Source organism: Carassius carassius, chromosome 31 (assembly GCF_963082965.1).
Source record: "Carassius carassius chromosome 31, fCarCar2.1, whole genome shotgun sequence".
Classification (NCBI taxonomy): domain Eukaryota; kingdom Metazoa; phylum Chordata; class Actinopteri; order Cypriniformes; family Cyprinidae; genus Carassius; species Carassius carassius.
The window spans coordinates 514,213-539,884 of NC_081785.1; the positions used below are offsets into that span (position 1 = coordinate 514,213).

Below are 25,672 nucleotides of genomic sequence, written 5' to 3' on the forward strand. Positions count from 1 at the left end.
AGCTTAACCTACAAGCACATTCCGGGATCGATAAAAGCTTTTATTTTTAGTAACAAGGTTTTGTTTTTTTTTCTGAAACTTACAGGGCATTATTTTAGTACGATGACCACTTATACTACATCAAAAGCTTGAGTGAAAGTTGATTTCTCAATTCATAACCCCTTTTTTTCTCTTTAATATATTACATTACATTTTTTGTAACATATATTATATAGTTAATGTATTTAATAATAAAATAAATCTAATAAGCTAATTTCTAAAATTATTGATTGAATCTTTGAGAAATATTTCGGAAAACTGTTTGATCAAAAAATGTGTCAACCCTGATTATTGCAACAATACTAGAAACACAATTTGCAGTGTTGTAAAAATCTTACACTATTCTTTCTCATATAACAACAAGTTGATTTAATTGGCGGTTGTCGTAGAGGTTGAAACAGTCCGCTGAAGCGCAGTCGCATCTAAGGAGCGTTTTCGTTTATTACAGATGCTGCTGACTTTCCTCTTGAAATACTTTCCTGAGCAAACATACAGCGCCGGATTCAGGCAGCTGTTTGAGAACGCAAAGTACACAGAAAACTGGCTTCCAATGTTTAGAAAGTGAGACCACTTATTCTTATCCAAAACCTTTTGATCACAGAGCAAGTCTAGCAAAGTCATGAAGTGAAACGGACCCCAGCAGATGAAGAAGAGCAAGGTGACGGCGCACACCAGGGCTGTAGCCTTCTTGTCGTTTCTGTCCTCCCAATAACCGATGTGTCTCCGTTGCTTCAAAGCCCAGATGATATTGACGTAGCAGAACATGATGACCAGGAACGGCAGAACGAAGCCCACCAGGATCAGCTGCAGAAGATGAGCGAGTCTCCACGTCGTGTTGGGATAATCCAGGTGGCATTCGACGGCTTGGTGATCTGAAATATCTTTCAGTTTTCGTATGCAGATGGTCGGAGATCCCATTCCCACACCGAACAGCCAAAGAACGACACAAATGAACTTAGCATAGCTTTTCCGACGAAGCCACATGGCCTTCATGGTCAAGGCGAACGCGAGGTATCGGTCCACGTTCACCATCACCAGCATGTAGATGCTCGTGTACATGTTGACGTTGATAGAGAGGTTGACCACCTTGCACATGATCTCTCGGTAAGACCCCATGAAATGGTTCAGGATGTTCATGGCCCAAAACGGCAGACAGATGAGTAGGAGGAGATCAGCCAGTGCCAGATTACTGAGATAGATCTCAGGCACGGACCAGCGGCTTCCCTGGAGCAGGAACACTAGCAACACGAAAATATTTCCCAGAATTCCTGTCAAGCACACGGTGAAGATGTAGGGTGGAATGATGGAGTAGACCAGGTCCCACTCTGTCGAGTTAAACAGATCCTGGTATGCTGGAGTGACGGATGCATTTGGAGGCTGAAGCGTCGCCAATGACACAAGCTCTGACTGCATGCTAGAAGATAAAAATATAAATAAAATAAAAGTGAATTAAAAGATAATATAGGCTTTAAAAAACACAAAAAAACTCAAATTTTGATTAACAATGAAAACACACACTAACACACATTTTTTTTTTATTTTTAATTTTAATACAAATTATAGTAGTATATCAGTGATGATAAACTTTCTGAACTGACATCCGAAGTCTGGTGTCTTATTTATTCCAGAGGCACGCTAAAACATTTGTAACTTTACAATGTGTGAATGTGTTTGCATTAGGCAAAGCATGTTTGTTTATAAAGCACATTTCACACAATGTGCTTTACATAAAATAAAATGAAATAATATATAAAAATAATAAATAATAATCACAACGATAAAACAAGAAATGTAAAAACTTTGAAAATTATTGAAAAAAAAAAGATTTAAAAACTTAAAATTGATTTAAAACAGTTTAGAATAGAAAATGATTATACATAAAATACAGTGCAATCAGTTCGGACATTGCATTAGATAAAAAAATATCAAAATGGAAATGGTTTGTGTAAATATTTCAAGAAACATGTACTTCTGCTGATGCACATTTGTTCAGATTTGGGGTCTAATCCAAAAACATAAAAAAAAGAAAAAAGAAAAGAAAAGAATTTATAATGTGTCATTTATTGCAGGAATTTTTTTGTCATTCAATCTGCTTTGATCGAAAATGTTTTCTTGAAGTCCACCGAGATGAAAATTATTATTTCAATTACTAAACAACACATATGCATCACCTCATGACATACAGGTAAACAAATAATAATTTATATATATTTTTTATGTTTTTATTTTAAAATTTGATTTTGATTTGACTTTTTTTGGGAAACTTTAACTTGAAATTATTAGACACTGTGTCTATACCTGATCTAATGCAATGATGAAATTGCGACTGAAGCATTCAAATACTTTTTGGAGCCACTTTGAATCATATATCTACTTACCTTAATTTGAAAGTGTTTTTCTATATTTTCTGTATTTTTCTGGTGGACTGATGTTCCTCACAATCTTCCTGTTCTTGCAGAAGGAGCGTTCAGTAAGAGACAGAGAGCAGCTCGGTCTTCACAGCCTCATTCCTCCAGAGCCATTGAGCGTCTGCTGAGGCTGTATCTGTTTATACTCACACTTTCTCTTTCCTCCACCGAAGAGAGACAGGTGAAGACTTCAGAGCAATGCAAACGTGTAGTCTGATGCGCTCCTGGACTTGTTTGCTGGTCTCCTTAATAGAAAGTATCACATATATAATACTAATAGTACATATAATACAAACAAAAAGTGAAGCAGTGTGACATTTTTGTCACCTGTATTTATTATACATGCAGTTTTTATGAGCCCATACTAGATCATACTAGACCAAAAAAAAAAACCTTAAAGTTCTACGTTTGAAGGGTTTTAGTTTGAAGTATTTTAAAGTTTGAAATTTGAAGGCCATGCTGTCTATCAGAAAGAAATATTGATATTCTGGAATTTGGATGGTTGCAAAAAAAAGATCACTATGCAGTTGGATTAAAGATCATATATTGATAAAAAACATATGGATAGAGAGACAGATAGTCAAGCTAGATAGATAGACAGATAGATAGATAGATAGATAGATAGATAGATAGATAGATAGATAGATAGATAGATAGATAGATAGATAGATAGATAGATAGATAGATAGATAGATAGATAGCATACACTTGTAATGCAGTATATCTACCAGCAGAGGGAGATCTGAGTCGACAGCTTCACGTGTTTCTGGTGTGTGGATATGTAAATATTTAAAATATAATGGCCAAAAATGTACATTTAATGACTTCCTGGTAATAAGTTCTGGGTTGCAATACTTTTGCATCCACTGTATTACTGAAACTGTCAGATGAGTTCATTAAAAACCTGTTAAAAAAGTTGTGATGCTCTGGCAGAATAACTAATGCTATCACAATAATCTTCACGTGATGTTTTGAGGAGTAATGTTTTTATATTTAATATGGAATGCATTCATGAAGTGTCAGTAGTGATTTTTATTTAGTTATTTATTTTCAATGTTAGACGTGCAGTTCTGTTCACCACACGAGATCAGATTCTGTAAACTTTTGCAGTGTTTGTTGTCTGTTTTTATTCATTTTTACTTCAGTTTTAGTTTTTGTTGATCAAGTTAAACTAAATTAGAAATGCTACCTTGGCAACCAGCTGAAAAGATATTTTTTTATTTTATTTATTTTTTACTTTTTTATTTTATTTTTTTTGTTTTGTTGTAAAATAACTATATTTTTGATTTTATTTGTTTTTAATGTTGCAATTTGTTAAACTTTAAGTTATGTTATGTAGTGCACATTTAGAGAGATGATACATTCTCAAATGTTCACAGCTCTTTCTTTACAGAGGATGAGTCTATATTACTATATTGATGTTGGACTAAATTATGCACTCATTTGATGATCATCTCACTTGCTGTCACCTACTGGCATTTCTAATTTCATATTTAAAAAAGTAGCTTATTTCATTTTTGCAGGCATTTAATATTTCTACATTCAAATGTTATATTTAAACAACATTTATGCACAATCCATCTATGTTTTTTTTTTTTACATTTTTTTAATAGTGACTTAATTTGATTGTTAATAGCCAGCATGTCTTTTTATTTGATTGAATTTATTGATTAAATAAGAACCTGACATAAGAGGACACAGATATAACTAGAAATGTTATAATACTAATAAGCCAACATCTCTGGCTTTTTTTTTCTTTGCTCAAAGTTATTTCGGGGTTTTGATCTCTCAACTGAGAGAACACATCCTGTTTATTATATTATAATGATTATTTAATATTGCATTTAAACTTTGACTCTAGCCTAGACATTCTATTATTTATGATCCTCAAAGCATATGTTTGTCTATTTTGTGTTACTCCATAATGATGTTCTATTTGAGGGCATTTGTAGTTAATAGGTACAGTATAGGGCCCAAACATGACCCTGAGTGCTGCCTTGCTCATGGCTCATTTCTAAAAGTAGAACTGCACATTTTTTGAGAGCAAAACTCATTTCTAAAAGTGAACTGATAGTTCAGTTAACCCCTTACCTAGGGTGACCATACTTGCTCTTTTTTTTGGTCCCACCACTCTGTGTGAAAACACGTCTTGACCATTGAGGTATCGCTGGAAAAACACTGTTTATGAGGTTGTTATTCATAGACACACAAAGAGGAACAAGTGTAGAGTCATTACTGGAAAGTATGTAATTTAAAAACCAACTAGTCATTTTCATACGCTGGAAACAAAAACTGGAAACAGACACAGTCGGCAGAAATCACCGTCTGTCTGTCTTATATTTAACATGCATTACACAGACAAAAAGTGCCAAAATGTTGCCATGCTTTTGAACAAGTTCGACTGCAGTGTCATTGTATATTCTGCAATATTTTGTATTTTAGGATTTATTTAGCAAACACTTTTATGCAAAATGACAAAGAAACACGTGTATAACCTTGAGTTTTAAGTATAAATGTGATGTTTAATGTAATTGTACTTAATTTGGCAGTTGGAACAGGGGTATTGTAGATAACTCCATTTAAAACAATTTGTGTTCCTTAAAACTAAAAATTGAAATAAAAAATTATAAAACCATAAAATTAATAATAAATTGACAAAATCACAAAACTAAATGACTTAAACTTTAACCTACAAAACTATTTCAAAATATTAACACAAAATATATAAAATAGTATCTGAGTGATACTAAAATAACACTAGTTTGACGGTATTTTATTAGTATTCCATTAACATCAGAGAATAATGATTTTTAACATCAACATACAAAAACGTTCTTTTATGTACATTTTTATTTACATTTAAAAATCACATCAAAACTGACACATTAAACAAATTAATATTAAACATATTAAATATTTTTAAACAAAACAAACAAATTGTAATGTTAATGAGTACCTATAGACATTTTATACATAATGGTCTTAATATTTTGTGATGGTCTTTAAATTGGATGTACGATTTACGCAAACAATTTTCACTTGATATTTGCCAGTAAATTTGACAAATAATTATGATGAAATGGAAAGTAACATGTGAAATAGAAACAGGCTGAAATAGTATTTTCCTGTAAAACCTACTTCAATCATTTATTTACAACTTCATTTTTTAGTATACATCAAAACTGACATGTTAAACAAACATTATAAATGATAATTTTAATTTGTGCCTATGGACGTTCAATGCATAATGCTCTTAATATGTTGTGAAGGTCTTTAAGGTTGAGGAGAGCTGTGATCTTGTAGAACCGCTTGTCGAATCATTTTTTTTCTCCGTAAGCTGCTTTATCAGCTCTTTGACTTTCTTCCTGAAGTTCTTGCCCACGATCACGTAGAGTATGGGGTTCAACACGCTATTGCTCAAAGCCAAGTAGGTGAATATCTGATTGGAGATGTCCAGACCAGATTCAAAGTCACATCCACTGAAGACACCGAAGCGCATCAGGATATCCATGAGGGTCACGAGGTGGAACGGCACCCAACACAAGAGAAACACCATCAGCACCACCAGAACCAGGACGGTGGCTTTCCTTTCAGTGTTTTCCGCATTGAAGCGGTCGACGACCTGCTCGCGCAGAGCTCGGATGATCTTAAGCGTGCAGTAGGAGATCACCAACAATGGGATGATGAAGCCTAGCAAGATGAGAAGAATGTCGCAAGCGAGACCAATGTTGGGGTTCGGATAGTTTAGAATACAAGCCGTGATGTTTAGCTCCGGGATGAATTGAGTATCCCGGAAATGAAGCGTGGGGTAGTTGAGGATTAATCCGAAAAACCATACAGCAATGCAGTTGAGCTTGGCATAGCGCGGTCGTCTCATTCTACCACGCGATAAAGCATGGACGAGTGCGACATAGCGGTCTGCACTAATTAACACTAGTAAGTAAATACTGCAAAGCATGTTCATTCTGATCCCTGTGTTGACTAGTCGGCACATGAGCGAGCCAAATTGCCAGTTAAACCCATCAGCGATGTTGATGGCCCAGAACGGCAAACACGAGACCAACAGGAGGTCGGCAGCTGCCAGATTGCCCAAATAAATTTCTGCCACCGTACACGCTTTTTTATGCAGGCCAAAGACCAGCAGGACGAAGATATTTCCCAGGATTCCCAGCACACAGATGATGAACATGTAAGCAGGCTGCATCATGTACAACCAGTCCCACACTTCCCAATGTGGACACTGGGTGTCGTTGGTAAGGTTGCTCTTGGAGAAAGCCATAGGGATTGTGGAAAAGATGGATGATGTTGTTGCTTGTATGTCATGCTCCATGTTTCTGTGGAGAAATGTCCAGTGTTAGTTTTTACATTTAATCATTTTAAAGGAAGTATCTTTGTCTCACCTAAGCTGCATTTATTTGATTAAAAAATACATTAAAAACAATAATATTGTGAAATAGCAGACATCCCAACCTGCAAAAAGTCATTTCAGGGAGGTACCCCCCCCCCCCCCCAAAGGAAGGAAATACATCTCAGCTGTAGTCACCTTCTCAGTGAGACTTTGCCTATCTGAATGGGAGAACGGACATATATTGGAGCAGCCTTCCCTGTGCTTAGCCTCCCTAACATGTTGTGGTCCCTAACAGATATAAAAGCATAAAATATTATTTCTATACGCTATAGGCCTATGTAATTATTTGTTAATTATGTTTAAATATGTAGATTACTTTTACTATTTATATAATCTGCTTATACAATTTATGTAAACTGCTTTTATTTATTTTCCATTGCAACTTTAAACAGGTCTAAGGAGTTGGTTTTTTTCATGTAGCCTTGGCAACTAACCTGAATAATATGCAGATGAAATTAAACTTGTCAACTCATCTCAACATGCCTTTTGCAATCATATAACCCTCCATGGGCAATGGCAAGACTGTCATTATGTTTGACACCTATAAGACAGGAGTACACTATCGTGTAGTCTGCCGTAAAATGTGTCTTATACTTTTTTTGTTTTGTGGCACTCTCCCTCTGCAATGGTGCTCCTGTTTCTAGATATACATAACTGATTAATTTTGTTCGGGACTCGGGAGTAGAGATAAAAGCCCGCCCACACTGACAATTGATTGGTTGATTTGCAGAAACAGGCCAATCAGGATGCTCTCTGTCTTACATGCGCTTCGCACACACGCACATTAGCACACACAGGCAAGGTCTCTCGCTCCCTCTCCCTCTCTGCCGTGCGTGCGCTACACGGTTTGAAACACAGTATCTGTTTCGCATGCGCGCTTTTGCTCGCTCGGTCTAGATTCCGGGAGATTTTAACTAATTTGCGGGTCTCAGGGAGCCGCTTTCAATATGCGGGAGACTCCCGGAACTTCCGGGAGACTTGGGATGTCTGAAATAGTATTATAATTTAATGAGTATTTATTAATAACTTTAAGTTGGATTGAAAAAGCCCAGGTAGAACGTTTGAAAATCTTTAAAAACTTTGCAATCTGAATGTTTTCAGTTTGAAGTATTTTGTAAGCTAAAATAGTTTTAAAAATTAAAGTTTGAATGTTTTCAAGGCAATACAGTCTATCAGAAAAACAGATGGGTATAAAACATATTGCTTGGGTACCTGGGGTGGTTGCTATGTTGTTTCTAGCATGACTAGAATGTTGCTAGCATGTTTTAGCATGATTAGCATGTTATTACCACAATTAACATGTTGCCAGCATGATTAACATTTTACTTGTATGTTTTAACATGGTAAGCATTTTGTTACCATAATTAACAAGTTAATAACATGTTAGTAGCATGATTCTAACATGATTAGCATTTCTCTTGAATGGTGCTTACATTTTGTTAGCATGATTAGCACGTTACTAGCATGTTTCTAACATGATTAGCATGTTACTTGTATGTTGATAGCATGATTAGCATGTTGCTATCATGGTGTTAACATTTTGTTATGATTACCAAGTTACTAACATGTTTCTAACATGATTAGCATTTTATTAGCATGTTTTAGCATGATTAGCAAGTTACTAGCATGTTTCTAGCTGGCTGTTAGCACAATTAGCAAGTTACTAGCATGTTAATAACATGATTAGCAAGTTACTAGCATGTTGTTAACATAATTCTAGAATGATTAGCATGTTACTAGCATGTTTCTCGCATTTTTAGCAAGCTGCTAGTTTGTTTCTAGCATGATTAGTAAGTTACTAGCATGTTGTTACCACGATTATTGAATGATTAACAAGTTACTAGATTGTTAGCATGATTCCCAAGTTACTAACATTTTGTTAACATGATTATTAAGTTAATAACATGTTGGTAGCATGATTAGTATTTTACTAACATGATGCTAGCATGTTTCTAACATGTTTAGCAAGTTGCTAGCATTTTTTTAGCATGTTTAGCAAGTTGTTAGCTTGTTTTTAGCATGATTAACAACACCTCTAAAAACCAGCTGAAAACCAGCTTGAGAGAGCAGCCAAGCAGGCAGTCACCTAAGGCCGTTTTTTTTTTCTTCAGTAGGGAGTAGTTTTGCTATAGCAATAGACAGCTTAAATACACAATGAGATTCATTCTACAAAAGTTTTTACCCCCTCAATGAAAGTCTGGTAACCATAAGCAAGATCAGTTAGAACATAAATAGCAACCTGAGTCAGACCAGTCTGAAGGTATGGGCCAAGTTTGGTTATTGTAGTTTAAAAGTCTAGGAGAAGATGCATTTTAAAATTTGGTTGAAGAAGAATAACTTTAAATAGGATTTCAGTAAGTTGGCTTTTTCAAGCCAACTTAATAACTGTTTTCTATTGTATTATTTGTTAAAGTGTCATTTATTTCTGTGAACAAAGCTGAATTTTCAGCATCATTACTCCAGTCTTCAGTGTCACATGATCTTCAGAGATCATTCTAATATACTGATTTGCTGCTCAATAAACATTTCTGTTTAATATAAGTGTTGAAAAAGCTAATAATAAAAAAGCTGCTACATATTTTTTGTGGAAATAGTCATACATGTTGTTTTTCAGGATTCTTTGATGAATAGAAAGTTCAAAAGAATCTTTTGCTATTTTAAATGTTACCCCCAACTTTTGAATGGTAACAGATTATGGTTTCTACAAAAATATTAGGCATTATGACTGTTTTCAACATTGATAATAATCAAAACTGTTTCTTGAGCAGCAAATGAGCAAATTAGAATGATTCCTGAAGATCATGTAACACTGAAGACTGGAGGAATGATGCTGAAATTTCAGCAGCACATCTCATAAATGAATTAAGTTTTACAATAATGTTCACACAAAACAATTATTTTAAATTTGTGTAATATTTAGCTATTTTACTGTTTTTATTGTATTTCTGATCAATAAATGCAACCTTGGTGAACAAGAGACTTCTTTCCACATTTTTACTCACAGTTTTACTCCCAATATTTGACTGGTTGTGTAGATTGGTAAAGGAATACTGTAATTCACTTAAAAATTAACCTAAAATTAAAAGGGTGTCAGCACGTACTGACAATAAACCCCATATGCCGTGCTTTCATTGTACTGAAAAGAGTAGCATTCTGTTTTCACAAAAAAAGGGGAAAAAAAAGAACAAAGAAAAAAGGAAGTCATAGTGGTTTGGAACAGCTTGTGGGTGAGTTACTCCTTGAATCCTGGAAGTGGCATCCCTATGGAATGAAAGCATTGTGTAGTTGAATAATATTTCTAGTGTGATTAGGAAAACTGTCTGTCAGGTTGCAGATTAGTTGGAAAAACAGCGGGAGAACCTACAACATGTCACGGCTCGCCTACTGTGGCAGACGCCACAGGGAGACAAGGAGACGAAAGAGCGTGGAGACGAAGACGATTAACATGAAAGGTATTTATTCTTGCCAACAATGAGGAACACAAGCTGGATTACAACACACACTGAGGGGTTGATGTTAAAAACCGGACAAGGAGACCATGGCGGATGGACTGGAGGGTGCTGTGGTGTAGCAGGCACAACAATGCGCTTTCAAGGAGCTGACACTGGAGCGATATCAGGGGCTGGAACCATCACTGGAATGAGGTCTTGCTACTCTGATTACGGGTGAACTGGGCGGCTGGTGGGCCTGTCGTTGCCATGGGCGGTGGGCTTAGGTCAATGGCGACCAGTGGTCTTCACAATGGTGTAGCCGGCGAGCCTGACTTCGGAGCGGCCGGTGGACTTGAGTGAGCCACGGCCGGTGGGCTTGACAACCACACAGTGAATTGTGCAGCAGTTTCCATGGCGCAGGGGAAAAACAAACAGGAAAAAAAACCCTCTTCAAATAAATGGAAAACAAACAAGGGGCGAAGGGGCGCTGCTTACTGTTCCGTTTAGGTCCGGTATTCTGTCACGGTTCGCTTACTGTGGCGGAATCGAGGAGACGAAGGAGCAAGGAGACAAAGAGGATTAACATTATAGTTTTTATTACAGTATTCTTGCAAACAACGAGGAACACACACACACACATAAACTTGGGCTTCATGATATAAAACGGACAAGGGAAATTCAGAAACAAAAGTTTTATATTAAGGGACTAATCGAGGAAATCAATTGGACACAGCTGGGATCAAATAAACACAATCAGGGCAGGGACAGGAAGACCAAAAAAGGGCATGGAAACATATGGGGACCAAAACACACACAAAACAAGGAACAGAGTCTGACATGACATTTCATTTTTATTACAGCTTCATTGATCAGTTAGTCAGAAGTTTAAATCACTGTTTAATCACTGTTTCACTGTTCACTAATTGCTGTTAACCAGGGACTGGTTGCTTAAAAGGTTGTTTTTTTGTATTATTCAGTTACACACATACACACACACACACACACACACACACACACACACACACACACACGCACACACAAAGACTGATTAACCGTTGGCTAACTGCTAGTTGGTCAGATTAGTTCTTAAGACTGTCTTAGAGGCTAGGTTTATGCAGCTGTCCCCGCACTTCAAGTCATATTTGTGTCTGTTTATCCCAGGATATGAATTATGAGAATGTCTGAAACTACTAATTAATGTGTGAATGTATACACTAGTATGCAGAAGTTTGGGGTCAGTAAGGTTTTTAATGTGTTTGAAAGAAGTCTTCTGTTAAGTCGTCTGTTCACAACTGCTGCATTTATTTGCTTAAAAATACTGTAAAAACTAAATATTATTGCAATTTAAAACAATTGTTTTCAGTGTGAATATAATATAATAAATGTAATGCATTTTATTAAAAATAAAAAAATAAAACTTTATTAGTCAGCGTTCATATGGACAATTTAAATTGACAGTCAGAAACACAATTTGTGTTCACTAATGTGGTAACCATAGCAACAGTCAGCTGCTTTAGTACTTTACATTGGAATTGTTAGTAAAATATATATACCATCATTATTTATCACTTTATTGTTGATTTGCATAATGCAAATAAATCACAAAAAGCATTTGAAAAGTGAATAAGAAACATGAATCAATATTAACAGTGTTTTTTCTTTTCTTTTCAGGCATTCAGAAGAATCAATAAGCAATACAGATTAACCTGAAAATAATGTACATTTTGATTAATACGTTTAGAAAAATCGGCAAAATATGTAATGCAGTTTTAAACGGAATTAAAAATGCTAAAACGTCTCTTGCTTTTGCTTTTCTCTTCAGCTTTACTTTTTCTTTTCCCACTGTTCTTCTACTTCAGTAGAAACAGAACATGTTGCTTCAGGACACTCCTTTGAGCCAATATGTTGTAATCATTTTTTGGTTCTTTATCATTTGAGCAAATCAAAATTAAAGCACAATAATGTGCTCTCCAGCACAGTGGATGCATTTGATCCTCACAGTTTAGGTAAATTCAGTTAAAACGACCCGTCATTTGACAGACATCTACATGGTTTTGTCATTAAAACAGAGCTGTACATACCTCACTCGTCCAAAAAGTGAATCCAGATGTATGGTTTCTCCCGCTGATGTGCCACTTTCCAGTGTGCCGTGCTTTAGTGAGCACATGGCATGGCCTGACTCTTAAAAGAGTGGATCCACGTTACTCTGATGTCAGACCTGGTCTCCACCCTTCGGCTTTTCCCTCCTGTTTGTACTGGAAAACCCAGAAACAGCCGCCTTGAATCAAACAAATACAGCATATTTCCCTTTACTGGTCAAGTTCCATGCAGATGAGAGTCTAGGAGTGTCTGTGACCCCTCAAGTCTTTCTTTAATGCTCGGCAGTGTATTTGTCAGTTTTAATGCTGTGGATAAGATAAATATATCATGACCTCGTAAAAGTGTGTTTATAAATCCACCAACATCCCAGCTGCTGCTGACATCATTATGGGGGTGAAAATAGAAAGTTTTTCAAAAAGAATTTTTCAAGTGATGAATATGTGCCAGAAACCAATCTTCTGTTTTTGCAGTTGATATTTTACGCTTGCTGTTTAAAACTGAGGCAAGCATCTCTTTAAATCCGTCCTGATCCTTCAAATGCCAAATAATAAGCATTGAACTTTATTTTTATAATATGAGCAGGCATTTTTCCGATCATTTTTTGCCTTTTCGTAGTTTATTTACAGAAAAGGTTTTCTAAAAAGTTTGAATAACGTTCATCAAGTAATCTTAACAGAATGTTCATTCAAAGTTATCTGGTCTTTAATAATGTTATCAAAACGTTAACACAAAAACACTCTGGATACCTTCTAACTTATTTAAAATGTTGTAAAATCAGTACAAGGAATTTGTTTTGGTGACATAAACTTCCAGTACACAGAGACAACAACACACAGACAAAAAATAAAAAATAAAATAAAAAAACCTTTGCATATAATTAAGTGTGTAAACAATTGTGCTATAAATGATAATGGAATTGAATTGAGTAAGATGCAGGGATGTACTAGGATGGAGGGGTAACAAATAAATATAAGGATATTGCACGTTTTTATTGCATAAGTGGGGAACATTTAACTGTTCATGAGGTAGATTGCCTGGGGGAAGAAACTGTTCTTGTGCCTGACTGTCCTGGTATTTGCAGCTCTGAAGCGCCGGCCAGATGGCAAAAGTTCAAAGATGGGGTGACTTGGATGTGAGGAATCCAGAGTGATTTTCTGAGCCATTTTCCTCACTCTAGATGTATACAGTTCTTGAAGGGTGGGCAGGGGAGCACCAATAATCCTTTCAGCAGTCCGAACAGTTCTCTGTAGTCTTCTGATGTCTAATTTTGTTGCTGAACCAAACCAGACAGTTATTGAAGTGCACAGTACAGACTCAATGACGGCTGAGTAGAACTGTTTCAGCAGCTCCTGTGGCAGGTTAAACTTCCTCAGCTGGCGAAGGAAGTACAACCTTTGTTGGGCTTTTTTCACAATGGAGTCAATGTGATTGTCCCACTTCAGGTCCTGAGAGATGGTGGTTCCCAGGAATCTGAAGGACTCCACTGCAGCCACAGTGCTGTTCATGATGGTGGGTGGGGAAAGTGCAGGGGGGTTTCTCCTAAAGTCCACAATCATCTCCACTGTTTTGAGCGTGTTCAGCTCCAGGTTAAGACTGCACCAGACAGCCAGCTGCTCAACCTCTTGTCTGTAAGCAGACTCGTCACCGTCCTGGATGAGGCCGATGACTGTAGTGTCATCTGCAAACTTCAGGAGCTTGACAGAGGGGTCTTAAGACGTGCAGTCGTTGGTGTACAGCGAGAAGAGCAGAGGGGAGAGAACACATCCCTGAGGGGCACCAGAGTTGGTGGAGCGGCTGTTTGACATGAATTTCCCCAGTCTCACTAACTGTTTCCTATCTGTCAGAAAGCTGGTGATCCAGTGACAGATAGAGCTAGGAACAGAGAGCTGGGCCAGTTTGGTCTGGAGGGCTGTTGGGATGATTGCGTTGAAAGTCGAACTAAAGTCCACAAACGGGATCCTCACATAAGTCCCTGTTTTGTCCAGATGTTGCAGGATGAAGTGCAATCCCATTTTGATTGCATCATCAACGGTCCTGTTTTCTCGGTAAGCAAACTGCAGGGGGTCCAATAAGGGTCCAGTGATGTCCTACAGAAAAGCCAGAACCAGTTTTTCAAACGACTTCATGACGTCAGATGTTAGAGCCACAGGTCTGTAGTCGTTAAGTCCTGTTATCTTGGGTTTCTTTGGAACGGCGATGATGGTGGAGCGTTTGAAGCAGGAAGGCACTTCACACAACTCCAGAGAGTAATGTTCGCATTATGTTTGCAAAATGCTAAAATGGAATGTTCACCACGACAACAACAAAAAAAACTAGACATTCTGAGAACATTCTGAGAACATTCAGAAATAACGTTTTCATTTTGTTAACAAAACGTTTTCATAATATTTTTTCGTTAGCTGGGTACTTCTTAAAAACTATTCCTCTGTCAAACATCTGGATCAATGATGAAAAATCCTAAAAAACAACTGTGAATGAGGATGAATGACATCATAATATGGTTGGTTGCTGAGGTGTTCTGAACTTCTGAACTGTCTTCAAAATGAAACCTCAGCTCTGATGGGGAGAGTTTCAATGCTTGCTTTGTGTGGAGCTCTGAAACATTCAATGTTTATGTCAATCAATTCCAACAATGTTTCCATTTAAAAATCACACTGGAGCCAAGTAGACCCCACAAAACCATTACTGAGGCAAAGCTGTTAGTTTACAGACCTCAAGATCAAAATCACTTCTCAAAAGTGTCTCGTATGCCCTCATGAGAGCATCATTTAGCACTTACTGAACACTTACTGTACACTAGTGCTTTTATTGCTCTGTTGAGAATATGCAGCTGTCAGATATTACTAATGCAAATCACACTAATGCTAATGGATCTCTTATAGTGACATCATGATGCATGTAACTATGCTTTCTGAAGTAATTACATTTTGTTTGCTATGTTCAGAAAGGAATACTACTAGTATACTGCATAATTAGTGTGTACTAAAAGTTTAACAGAACACATTATGCAGTGATAAGCTTTTTAAACAGTAGTATGCTGCGCTGTTGTTAAGTGAGGCATACAAACAGAAGTTTGTCATTTTTAATCCAATTTTGAACTAAAATGTCTTAGCTTTTGGCAGTTTGATCAAATTATAAGTCAAGAAGCAGATATTATGGGAAAAATAATGACATTATGATCTATTGATGATATTTTTGTCACATAGGAAATTTTAAGTCAAGTTTAGTGCATTGCATTTTAGGAGATTTTGCTGCATGATATTTCTGTCTAAAATGTGCAATATTTTATTTTTCAGGGTTATTTGATGAACAGAAGGTTCGAAAGAAAATAGAAGTCTTTTGTAACTCTAAAAACATCTTTACTGTCACTTCTCTTTCTATCCCTTTAAGGGCATCCTTGCTTAAAGTATATTAACTTCCACAAAAATGTGCCTTAGAAATTTTTTTTTAATGTTTCTTTAGTAGTAAATCATCATATCAGAATGATTTCTAAAGATCATGTGACACTGAAGACTGGAGTAAGGATGCTAAAAATACAGCTACGCATCACAGAAATAAATTACATTTAAACAGATATTCACATGGAAAACAGTTATTTTATATTGTAATAATATTATCTGACTTTTTGGTGAGAAAAAGAAACATCTTAAATAATTTTTTTTTAATAAAATCTTAATTATTCCAAACTTCTGGCCTGTAGTTTCAGTCATCCAAGAATGCCATACATGCAACAATAGCATGTTTTGGATGCATATTCTATTTTGCAGAATTCTGAATGGTGCTTGTCAAAATGTTTTTTTTTTTTTTTTTTTTTCGGAAATAGGACAATGTCTGGGTGAAATGATGTGGTTCAGTAGATTCAGTTCTGTGATGTAGATTCAACATTGTTCCCTTGAGAAAGACACTTAGTCAAATTGAAATGCCGTTCAAAACCAATTTTCTTGCAATGTCTGATTAATTTATGAGTCAAAAAAGGATGTTCAATTAAATAAAAACGGAGGTCCAGGCTTGATTATCCATTGGGAATTAGATGGATCTGTTATTTACTAGAATAGAATCAGCTGGAAGATCATTTTTAAAGATGGTGCCAGTTTAGCATGAGACAGAGATCAGCAGAAACATGTTTGGCATTTTTGTCCCTTGCTATACCATCATCATGATGTTAGTGGAAAAGGAAAGCGAGTTACATATATTGTAATTGAAAGATTATGAAGATTATTTTCTTTGCAATAGTTCACAGTAAGAAGAGCAGCATGTGTAAAGAAAGTAAATGCAACCGGTATTTAAACTCCAGATTTAATTTTTAAATTGTAATAATATATCACAATATTACATTTTTTTCTGTATTTTTGATCAAATAAATGCAGGCTTGATGAGCAGAAGAAACTTCTTTCAAAAACATTAAAAATAGTAATGTTTCCAAACTTTTGGCCTGTGCTGTATCCCCCCAAAACTGCCCAACTGTAGAGTAAAACATGAATAAAAAAGTGATAATAAAAATGCGTCTTAAAACTGACATGATTGTACAAAATCACAGTCTGGGGACTCAGAACTCAGAACAACTGCTAACATTAAGTTTAAGGTAAAAATAACTGCCATGAAATTATAGTATCTTACTCCTATGCAATAAATTGTTCATTCACTACATCTCTTTACCTCTGTCTTTATCCTCTTCTCTTCTTTTTGGCACTGTATCTATCGCAGACTATGCTCATTTACAGTTTTTTACAATCACTTTGCTACTATTTTCAGAACCTTGATGTAATTTTTCACAACTCTAGACACAAAACTCAAAACGGTTATCACTTGTAACACAGGATGTCTAATGCTCAAAACACTGCCTTGCGCATTCACATCTTAAAAAGAAATCTTGCACTTGCACAATCATTGGTTCAAAACACAAATTTACTGTGAAATACCATTGAAACATAACTATAGATCACCCACACACAAGCAACCGATAGTTTCACTGCGTCATTGTTCGTACAATCATTAAATATTGTAGAACAAAATAGGTGATACAGGTTTCATTATGGTACTACATGTACAGTAAATACATCTCTGTAAAAGTACTGCAGTAGTAGAGAGAATACTACAGACACAGTGGAATCATTGAACAAAGTTTGTAATATATTAATGCAAAACACTACAGTACTGTACAATTACAACATAGGTTTATTTGAATCAAGCAAAAATAATTAGCTATGAAATTGAAACCCACCACACCATCTTCTGATAGCCGCACACATGGTAATGTTGGCCCCACGTTGTCCAGGTACTTGGATGGTTTCCCGCTGGCCAATGATTTTCCGACCTCTCCCCCTTATCTTGGCCAGATTACAGTTTTTTACAATCACTTTGCTACTATTTTCAGAACCTTGATGTCATTTTTCACAACTCTAGACACAAAACTCAAAACGGTTATCACTTGTAACACGGGCTGTCTAATGTTCAAAACATTGCCTTACGCGTTCACATCTTTAAAGAAATCTTGCACTTGCACAATCATTGGTTCAAAACACAACTTTACTGTGAAATACCATTGAAACATAACCATAGATCACCCACACACAAGCAACCGATAGTTTCACTGTGTCATTGTTCGTACAATCATTAAATATTGTAGAACAAAATAGGTGATACAGGTTTCATTATGGTACTACATGTACAGTAAATACATCTCTGTAAAAGTACTGCAGTAGTAGAGAGAATACTACAGACACAGTGGAATCATTGAACAAAGTTTGTAATATATTGATGCAAAACACTACAGTACTGTACAATTACAACATAGGTTTATTTGAATCAAAGCAAAAATAATTAGCTATGAAATTGAAACCCACCACACCATCTTCTGATATAGCCGCACACATGGTAATGTTAGCCGCACGTTGTCCAGGTTCTTGGATGGTTTCCCACTGGCCAATGAAATTCTGACCTCTCCTCCTTGTCTTGGCCAGATTAAAACCTGCCTCATCCAAATATATGAATTTGTGATGGTCATCATCAGCATCCAGCTCCATCACCCTCTAAAAATACATTTTGGAAAGAGATTTAGAGATTACTGTACAATGTAGAATTTTTGGGAATGTTTTTACAACAGCCATCTTGAAACTGAACTTACCTGAACATACTCCGTCCTCATTTGCTTCACTCTGTCTGCATTTCTTTCAAAAGGCACACAATATAGTTGTTTTATAGATACCTGGTGCCTTTTCAGTATGCGTGCAATAGTCGGCAAACTTATGGATCCCACATTGTTGAACATGTCTTCATTCTCCAAGATATGCTGGCGAATTTCTGTAAGGCGAATATCATTTCTGGCCCGAACCAAATCGACCACAGCCTGCTCTTGTTGGTCAGTTAGAATTCTGCCTCTGCCTCCACTATTTGGCCTGGTCACAAAAGTACTGTCAATACTGTAAATAGTCTGAAAAGGTGGTACAGTATTTGGGGCCATAGACACAGTGTCTGATGAAGCATTATGATAAAATATTAGGCTACATCCATGGATATTGTAGTCTAATTGGTTCATGCTCCGCGCTAATTGGTGACAATGAATCTCGTTATCTTGAAACGTTCATGATTTACAGTAAACATGGAAGATTGTTTGTGTGTTTCCATACTAAGAGTAATGCAACAGTTACTTATCATTTTGAGCAGTTGTATCAATTGATAGTTAGAACATTGTAAGGAAATGAACAGACACTCATTTGAAATGTAATGTGTGGATTGCCTTTTGAAATAGAAGCACTTTGATGTTAAGTTGTGTCATATTGAACGGGTGATTTTTGTTGAATGAACAAATGATCTAAGTTTTATGTGTATTGTATCCAAGCAATTGAGAAAAGGGTTAGAGTTTTGAAAAATGTGCATTTTGATCATTGGTTGTGAGTTTTGTGTCTAGAGTTGTGAAAAATGACATCAAGGTTCTGAAAATAGTAACAAAGTGATTGTAAAAAACTGTATAATGTGTCATGTAAATTCGACTTTCGCCGTGTCTAGAACTGGCGCGAGCTGCCAGGCCCGTTTCTACGAGCTGTGTGTTAACAAAAGCAGTGCTGTCTACATTGGATGCGGCGTCGGGCACGCTACACAACAAATTACCAACAACTGATCGTCCGCGCGCGCTGTTTCTGACGCACTTCAAGCACTCGATGGGCGGGGGAAGATTGAAGAGCCAGACTTTTTTTTTTTTTTTTTTGCTTTATTTGGTAGTATTTCTAATTAATGGTTTTTAAATAGTAGCCTATTATAAAAAAAATATATGTAAAATAAAAAAAAAAAAAATCACTCGTTCACTCATTCTGGCGCCCCTATGGATGAGTGGCGCCCTTAGCATTTGCCTATACCGCCTATGCCGCAGGCCGGCCCTGATTGTAAGAGATGCGTGATTTCATCAAAAGCAATAAGTGAAGAGAGTCCAGGAAATACTGGACATGTTTGGCTACTTGAGCAGATGGAAATGACTTAGAGAGTTTGAAATCATATTTTCAAGCACAAATCACAGTTGCTGAAGTGCTTAGGTTTGCTAAGAAACACAATGACTGACCGCAGGTGTGGCAAGGAAATTGGCTGATGAATGAGGTGCAGGTGTGGCAGGGTGATTGTGATGCAGTGACTCATGGGTAATGTAGTTCGGGTGTGGTGCAACAGTATGAGAGGTGCTAGTGTCCAAGTGACATCTGGTGGTTGATGGGTGGAATGGTCCTGAGTGGAGTGCCCTCTACTGAAGCTCATGGGCACTCCATCTAATGATCGTGACAGGTATTATCTGAATCTGAACATTGGATAAATATTTGTTTTGTTTGATTTTGTTGACATGCAAAAAGTTAAAGACTTTTACAGATTGGATTTTGAATTACTAATTTTATCACTCCATAAATCAGACAGAAATAAATACCAAGCTATGTTGTTAGGAATTAAATGTTGTATAAAACCAGGCGAATGAAATATGAACAAACCCCTCAGTAAAAGCTGTGAAAGTGCTGATGAAGCAGAGATGAAAACTAAAACATAGCTGTAAATAGAGAAAGAACAATGAAATAAATGGAGTTGCCCATGGTGAGAGGCGGCGGGCTGGTGTGGGTTTGCTTATAGCCCCCCAGCTCAGCTGCCATGTGTTGGAGTTTACCCCGGTGAACGAGAGGGTCGCTTCCCTGCGCCTTCGGGTCGGGGATAGGTCTCTCACTGTCGTTTGTGCCTACGGGCCGAACGGCAGTGCAGATTACCCGGCCTTCTTGGAGTCTCTGGGAGGGGTGCTGGAAAGTGCTCCGACTGGGGACTCCGTCGTTTTACTGGGGGACTTCAACGAAAATTGAAGGTGGAATTGTGGTGGACACCGGAAGTAAGGGATGCCGTCAAGCTGAAGAAGGAGTCCTATCGGGCCTGGTTGGCTTGTGGGACTCCTGAGGCAGCTGACAGGTACCGGCAGGCCAAGCGGACTACAGCCCGGGTGGTTGTGGAGGCAAAAACTCGAGCCTGGGAGGAGTTCGGTGAGGCCATGGAGAAGGACTATCGGTCAGCCTCGAAGAGATTCTGGCAAACCGTCCGGCGCCTCAGGAGAGGGAAGCAGTGCCCTACCAACGCTGTTTACAGTAAAGGTGGGGAGCTGTTGACCTCAACTGGGGATGTCGTTGGACGGTGGAAGGAATACTTCGAGGATCTCCTCAATCCCGCTGTCACGTCTTCCATTGAGGAAGCAGAGGCTGAGGGCTCAGATGTGGACTCGTCCATCACCCAAGCTGAAGTCACCGAGGTAGTCAAGAAACTCCTCGGTGGCAAGGCACCGGGGGTGGATGAGATCCGCCCTGAGTACCTCAAGTCTCTGGATGTTGTGGGGCTGTCTTGGCTGACCGGGGTGGTGGTCCCTCTTTTTAAGAAGGGGGACCGGAGGGTGTGTTCCAACTACAGGGGGATCACACTTCTCAGCCTCCCTGGGAAAGTCTATGCCAGGGTACTGGAGAGGAGAATCCAGCCGATAGTAGAACCTCGGATTCAGGAGGAACAGTGTGGTTTTCGTCCAGGCCGTGGAACACTGGACCAGCTCTATACCCTCTACAGGGTGCTGGAGGGTTCATGGGAGTTTGCCCAACCAGTCCACATGTGCTTTGTGGATTTGGAGAAGGCATTCGACTGTGTCCCTCGCGGCGGCCTGTGGAGGGTGCTCCGGGAGTATGGGGTCCGGGGCCCTTTGCTAAGGGCTATCCGGTCCCTGTACGACCGGAGCAGGAGCTTGGTTCGTATTGCCAGCAGTAAGTCAGACTTGTTCCCGGTGCGTGTTGGACTCCGGCAGGGCTGCTCTTTGTCGCCGGTTCTGTTCATGATTTTTATGGACAGAATTTCTAGGCGCAGCCAGGGGCCGGAGGGGGTCAGGTTTGGTGACGACACGATTTCGTCTCTGCTCTTTGCGGATGATGTTGTCGTGTTGGCCTCATCAAGCCAGGACCTTCAGCATGCACTGGGACGGTTTGCAGCCGAGTGTGAAGCGGCTGGGATAAGAATCAGCACCTCCAAATCCGAGGCCATGGTCCTCAGTCGGAAAAGGGTGGCTTGCCCACTTCAGGTTGGTGGAGAGTTCCTGCCTCAAGTGGAGGAGTTTAAGTATCTTGGGGTCTTGTTCACGAGTGAGGGAAGGATGGAACGGGAGATTGACAGACGGATCGGTGCAGCTTCTGCAGTAATGCGGTCGATGTACCGGTCTGTCGTGGTGAAGAAAGAGCTGAGCCGCAAGGCGAAGCTCTCGATTTACCGGTCAATCTACGTTCCTACTCTCACCTATGGTCATGAGCTTTGGGTCATGACCGAAAGGACAAGATCCCGGATACAGGCGGCCGAAATGAGCTTTCTCCGCAGGGTGGCTGGGCGATCCCTTAGAGATAGGGTGAGAAGCTCAGTCACCCGGGAGGAGCTCAGAGTAGAGCCGCTGCTCTTCCATATCGAGAGGGGTCAGCTGAGGTGGCTCGGGCATCTGTTCCGGATGCCTCCTGGATGCCTTCCCGGGAAGGTGTTCCGGGCGCGTCCCACTGGGAGGAGACCCTGGGGAAGACCTAGGACATGCTGGAGAGACTATGTCTCCTGGCTGGCCTGGGAACGCCTCGGTGTCCCCCCAGAAGAGCTGGAGGAAGTGTCTAGGGAGAGGGAAGTCTGGGGTTCTCTGCTTAGACTGCTGCCCCCGCGACCCGGCCCCGGATAAGCGGAAGAAGATGGATGGATGGATGGATGAATGAAATAAATACGTAAAGGTGTATTTTGCATGTTATTCTTTTTCCACTAGTCTGAAAAATGTTATGAAAAGCCAAATTAATCAGTGCATGAAAAAGTGTTTTTGCCTGTAGTGTAATTTTTTTAATGTACATTCAGTTTACGTGTACACCTGATCACAGTTGCACAAAGCAGTTTAATTGTAAGAAATGCTCTCAAGATAAATAATGCTTAATATATTGTTCATTTTTGTGTAAGTGCATTAGGGTTTTGTTGACTGCACACTGCTTTTGTTTGTTCTCAGTGTGAGGAAACAGGGCTACAACTTCTGGACCAAAAAAAAAAGAGACAAAAATAAGCATCTATAAGTAAAAATTTTATGATGCAAAATTGAAAGAAGCCACGATTGTTTGTTCTATTCTGTCAATATACATAAGACGTGACTGATTTGGAGCAAACAAGGGAAGAAAGCACACAATAATCTACTGTTGTAATATATGAGTTCATTGTAGGCGAGTTGTGATGAACCCAGGTGCAGTTTTATTATGCCTCAAAAGTGAGCAAACAAACACAAACAAGAACATAGACATGGACACAACTCACTGACAAAAGACGATATGAGAGCTATTTATACACAACACTAGGAACACCTGTGAACAATCAAGACAATGCCCCAATCACAAAACAGAATAAGAACCACACGACCTAGTCAACCAATAAGGGCAAGGGAAACACATGACAGGAACAATAACTGTGAAAATGACAAAATAAAAGACATGAAAACATGAACATTAACCAAAACCCAAACCAACCGTGACAAATGTGCAGATTTATGAAGTGTTTGTATTTCAGAACAGAATGGAAGATTTTAACGTGTTGGTTTTGTGTCTGGATTTCTTCATTTATTTATTCTTAACGTGTGGTTTTGAAATGGTCTCGTGCTGTGGAAAGTCTTAGGGCAGATCACAGCTTTCAAAACACGTCACATCGAGACATTAGACATCCACAATTACAATAACAGAGAACAAGTAAACCAGGGTTAGGATTAAACAGGATTAAATAGAACTAAAAATAAAAAAAAACCTTGAAAAATAAGTTAATAAATGATATATATATATATATATATATAGTACATTAATTAAAAAATAAAACCGAACTAGTATTTAAAAAATTATAAACATGATAGAAACATTCAACAAAACTACTAAAACTTTAACAACAATTAACATGGAAAAAAAATAAAATATAAAAATAAACCTTGAAAAATACTAGGAAAAATAAAAATAAATAAACTGAACAAAATAAAAAAAACCTAGTTGCCAAGTCAACATTTTTCAATTTTGTTAAATTGAAGTACTAAAATAATTAAAAGTAAACTAACTAAAAACTCAAACCTAATATCAAACCTACAATTTTCATAGTCATGAAAATAAAGAAAACTCTTTGAATGAGAAGGTGTGTCCAAACTTTTGGTCTGTACTTGACACAGATATATAATATATTATACTAATATATATATATATATATATATATATTATGAAATCCAATTCTAAATATTAACAAAAACTGTATAGTGTTTCAGTGATACAAAAATAACACTAGTGCACGGCATGTTAATTCATATAAATTAAACCATTTAGGAAAACATTTATGAGATCAAATCAAGTTTAAACTAAGAAGCATCCAGGATATAAATATCATCCAGATAAAATAAAGCGTAAGTTTATTGACTCTTTTCAGAGCAGTTTTCAGAGTCGTTTCTCACTTCACCCAGCACCCAAAACCACAGAGTCATATTTAAAGTCCAGAAGCATGTTTGAAATTCATTACTGTGGGTGTACCGGATGAACGTGCTCATGTCTGGACGGCGTGGAGTCATCTTAACCTTGTTTCTTCAGTGTAATGATTTATAACATCTCAGTAAAGCTCTGCCAGATCCCCAGACACGCCACAATGAAGCAGCTCTCTGCCACAATCACTTTACCTTTCACTCATGAACAGGACTGCTTTCTCCCAGCAAAACTCACCAACTAATGCAATACTTTTTTGGACATGTTCCAGGGTTTTACCTTGTGTTTATTTATTTATACATTTTTTTACTTGTAGCATGGCAATGCATAAATAAAACGAATGGTGTTTTTTCAAAAGCACAGGTTAAAAATAGAAAACGCTCCGCTCGTTTCTGAAATAGAAACAATTGTGTGTCAGAACAAGTTATTTATTTATTTTGCAATGCAATGTTTGTTTATTTTTTATTATTATTTTTTTTTTTAACATGGGATTATCATTGAAGTGTTTTAAGTCACTCCTACATTTTACATTTAATCATTTGGCAGACACTTTCATCCAAAGCTGCAATAAAAGCAATCAAACCACTGGCAATTATATATAAGTGCTGTGACCAGAGTTCACATAAGTGTAAATTTAATAGGTGTAATTATTTTGTGCCTGTATCTGTACGAATGCTGAATAACAGCTTATTTTATTAATTTTAAATTTGTAAGTCTTAATTTAACTTTTTTATTATTTTATTTCTTGTATGTTTATGCAGCAACATGTAGCCCACAACAAATTTCCTTTCGAGGACAATGAAGTATACTACAACTACTCTATAAAAGTTTTTATTTTAATAGTAATACATATAAAGAATTAAAAGTACATAGAATAGAAATAGAATATATAGAGAGAGCTAGTATTAGAGGGTCAGGTTATTTTTATTTATTTATCTTTTACAGTAAATAAAAAGAAAACAAGTAGATAGATATAAATAGAATAGACAGTGCTAGTGTTAGGGTCTGATGTGTTTTTATATGTTGATTTCTTCATGAATATGTTTGTATAACTTGGGCTGGGTCGAGGGTCAAATGTAAAGGCTAAATGCCCAATTCTGTTCAAATACAGAAACATAGTGCTGCAATATAATTACATTTTTTTGTGCTATGTTTTTTTTGCTCAGAAATAGTTTTTTTTTTGACATAATAGAACAGAAATATAATTACGATTATAAACTACTATTGGATTTAAGACTTTAGGTTAGATTACAAAAAAAAAAAAAAAACCTCCAGGTGAGATTGGTTTAAGTT

General features: G+C 37.5%; 2 protein-coding genes across 2 annotated transcripts; both read right to left on the minus strand.

Annotated features, from left to right (window-relative positions):
* Window positions 1-258: 258 nt before the first annotated feature.
* On the minus strand, window positions 259-1,452 carry LOC132111974 (B1 bradykinin receptor-like). Its single transcript, XM_059519575.1, has one exon. It carries the CDS (start codon window positions 1,450-1,452, stop codon window positions 409-411), a length of 1,044 nt encoding a protein of 347 aa, XP_059375558.1. The 3' UTR covers window positions 259-408.
* A 3,888-nt stretch (window positions 1,453-5,340) lies between these two features.
* Window positions 5,341-12,575, minus strand: LOC132111975 (B2 bradykinin receptor-like). Its single transcript, XM_059519576.1, has 2 exons — window positions 12,368-12,575; window positions 5,341-6,781 (listed from the first exon to the last, which is right to left on the minus strand). Exons 1-2 carry the CDS (start codon window positions 12,451-12,453, stop codon window positions 5,701-5,703), a joined length of 1,167 nt encoding a protein of 388 aa, XP_059375559.1. The 5' UTR covers window positions 12,454-12,575; the 3' UTR covers window positions 5,341-5,700.
* Window positions 12,576-25,672: the final 13,097 nt, after the last annotated feature.

Excerpts from the sequence above, each read along its gene's own strand:
- LOC132111974 (XM_059519575.1), bottom strand. The coding sequence starts at position 1,452 with ATGCAGTCAGAGCTTGTGTCATTGGCGACGCTTCAGCCTCCAAATGCA.
- LOC132111975 (XM_059519576.1), bottom strand. The coding sequence starts at position 12,453 with ATGTGCTCACTAAAGCACGGCACACTGGAAAGTGGCACATCAGCGGGA. Across the intron at positions 6,782-12,367 it reads TCACTTTTTGGACGAGTGAG|AAACATGGAGCATGACATAC; the intron begins GTATGTACAGCT and ends ATTTCTCCACAG.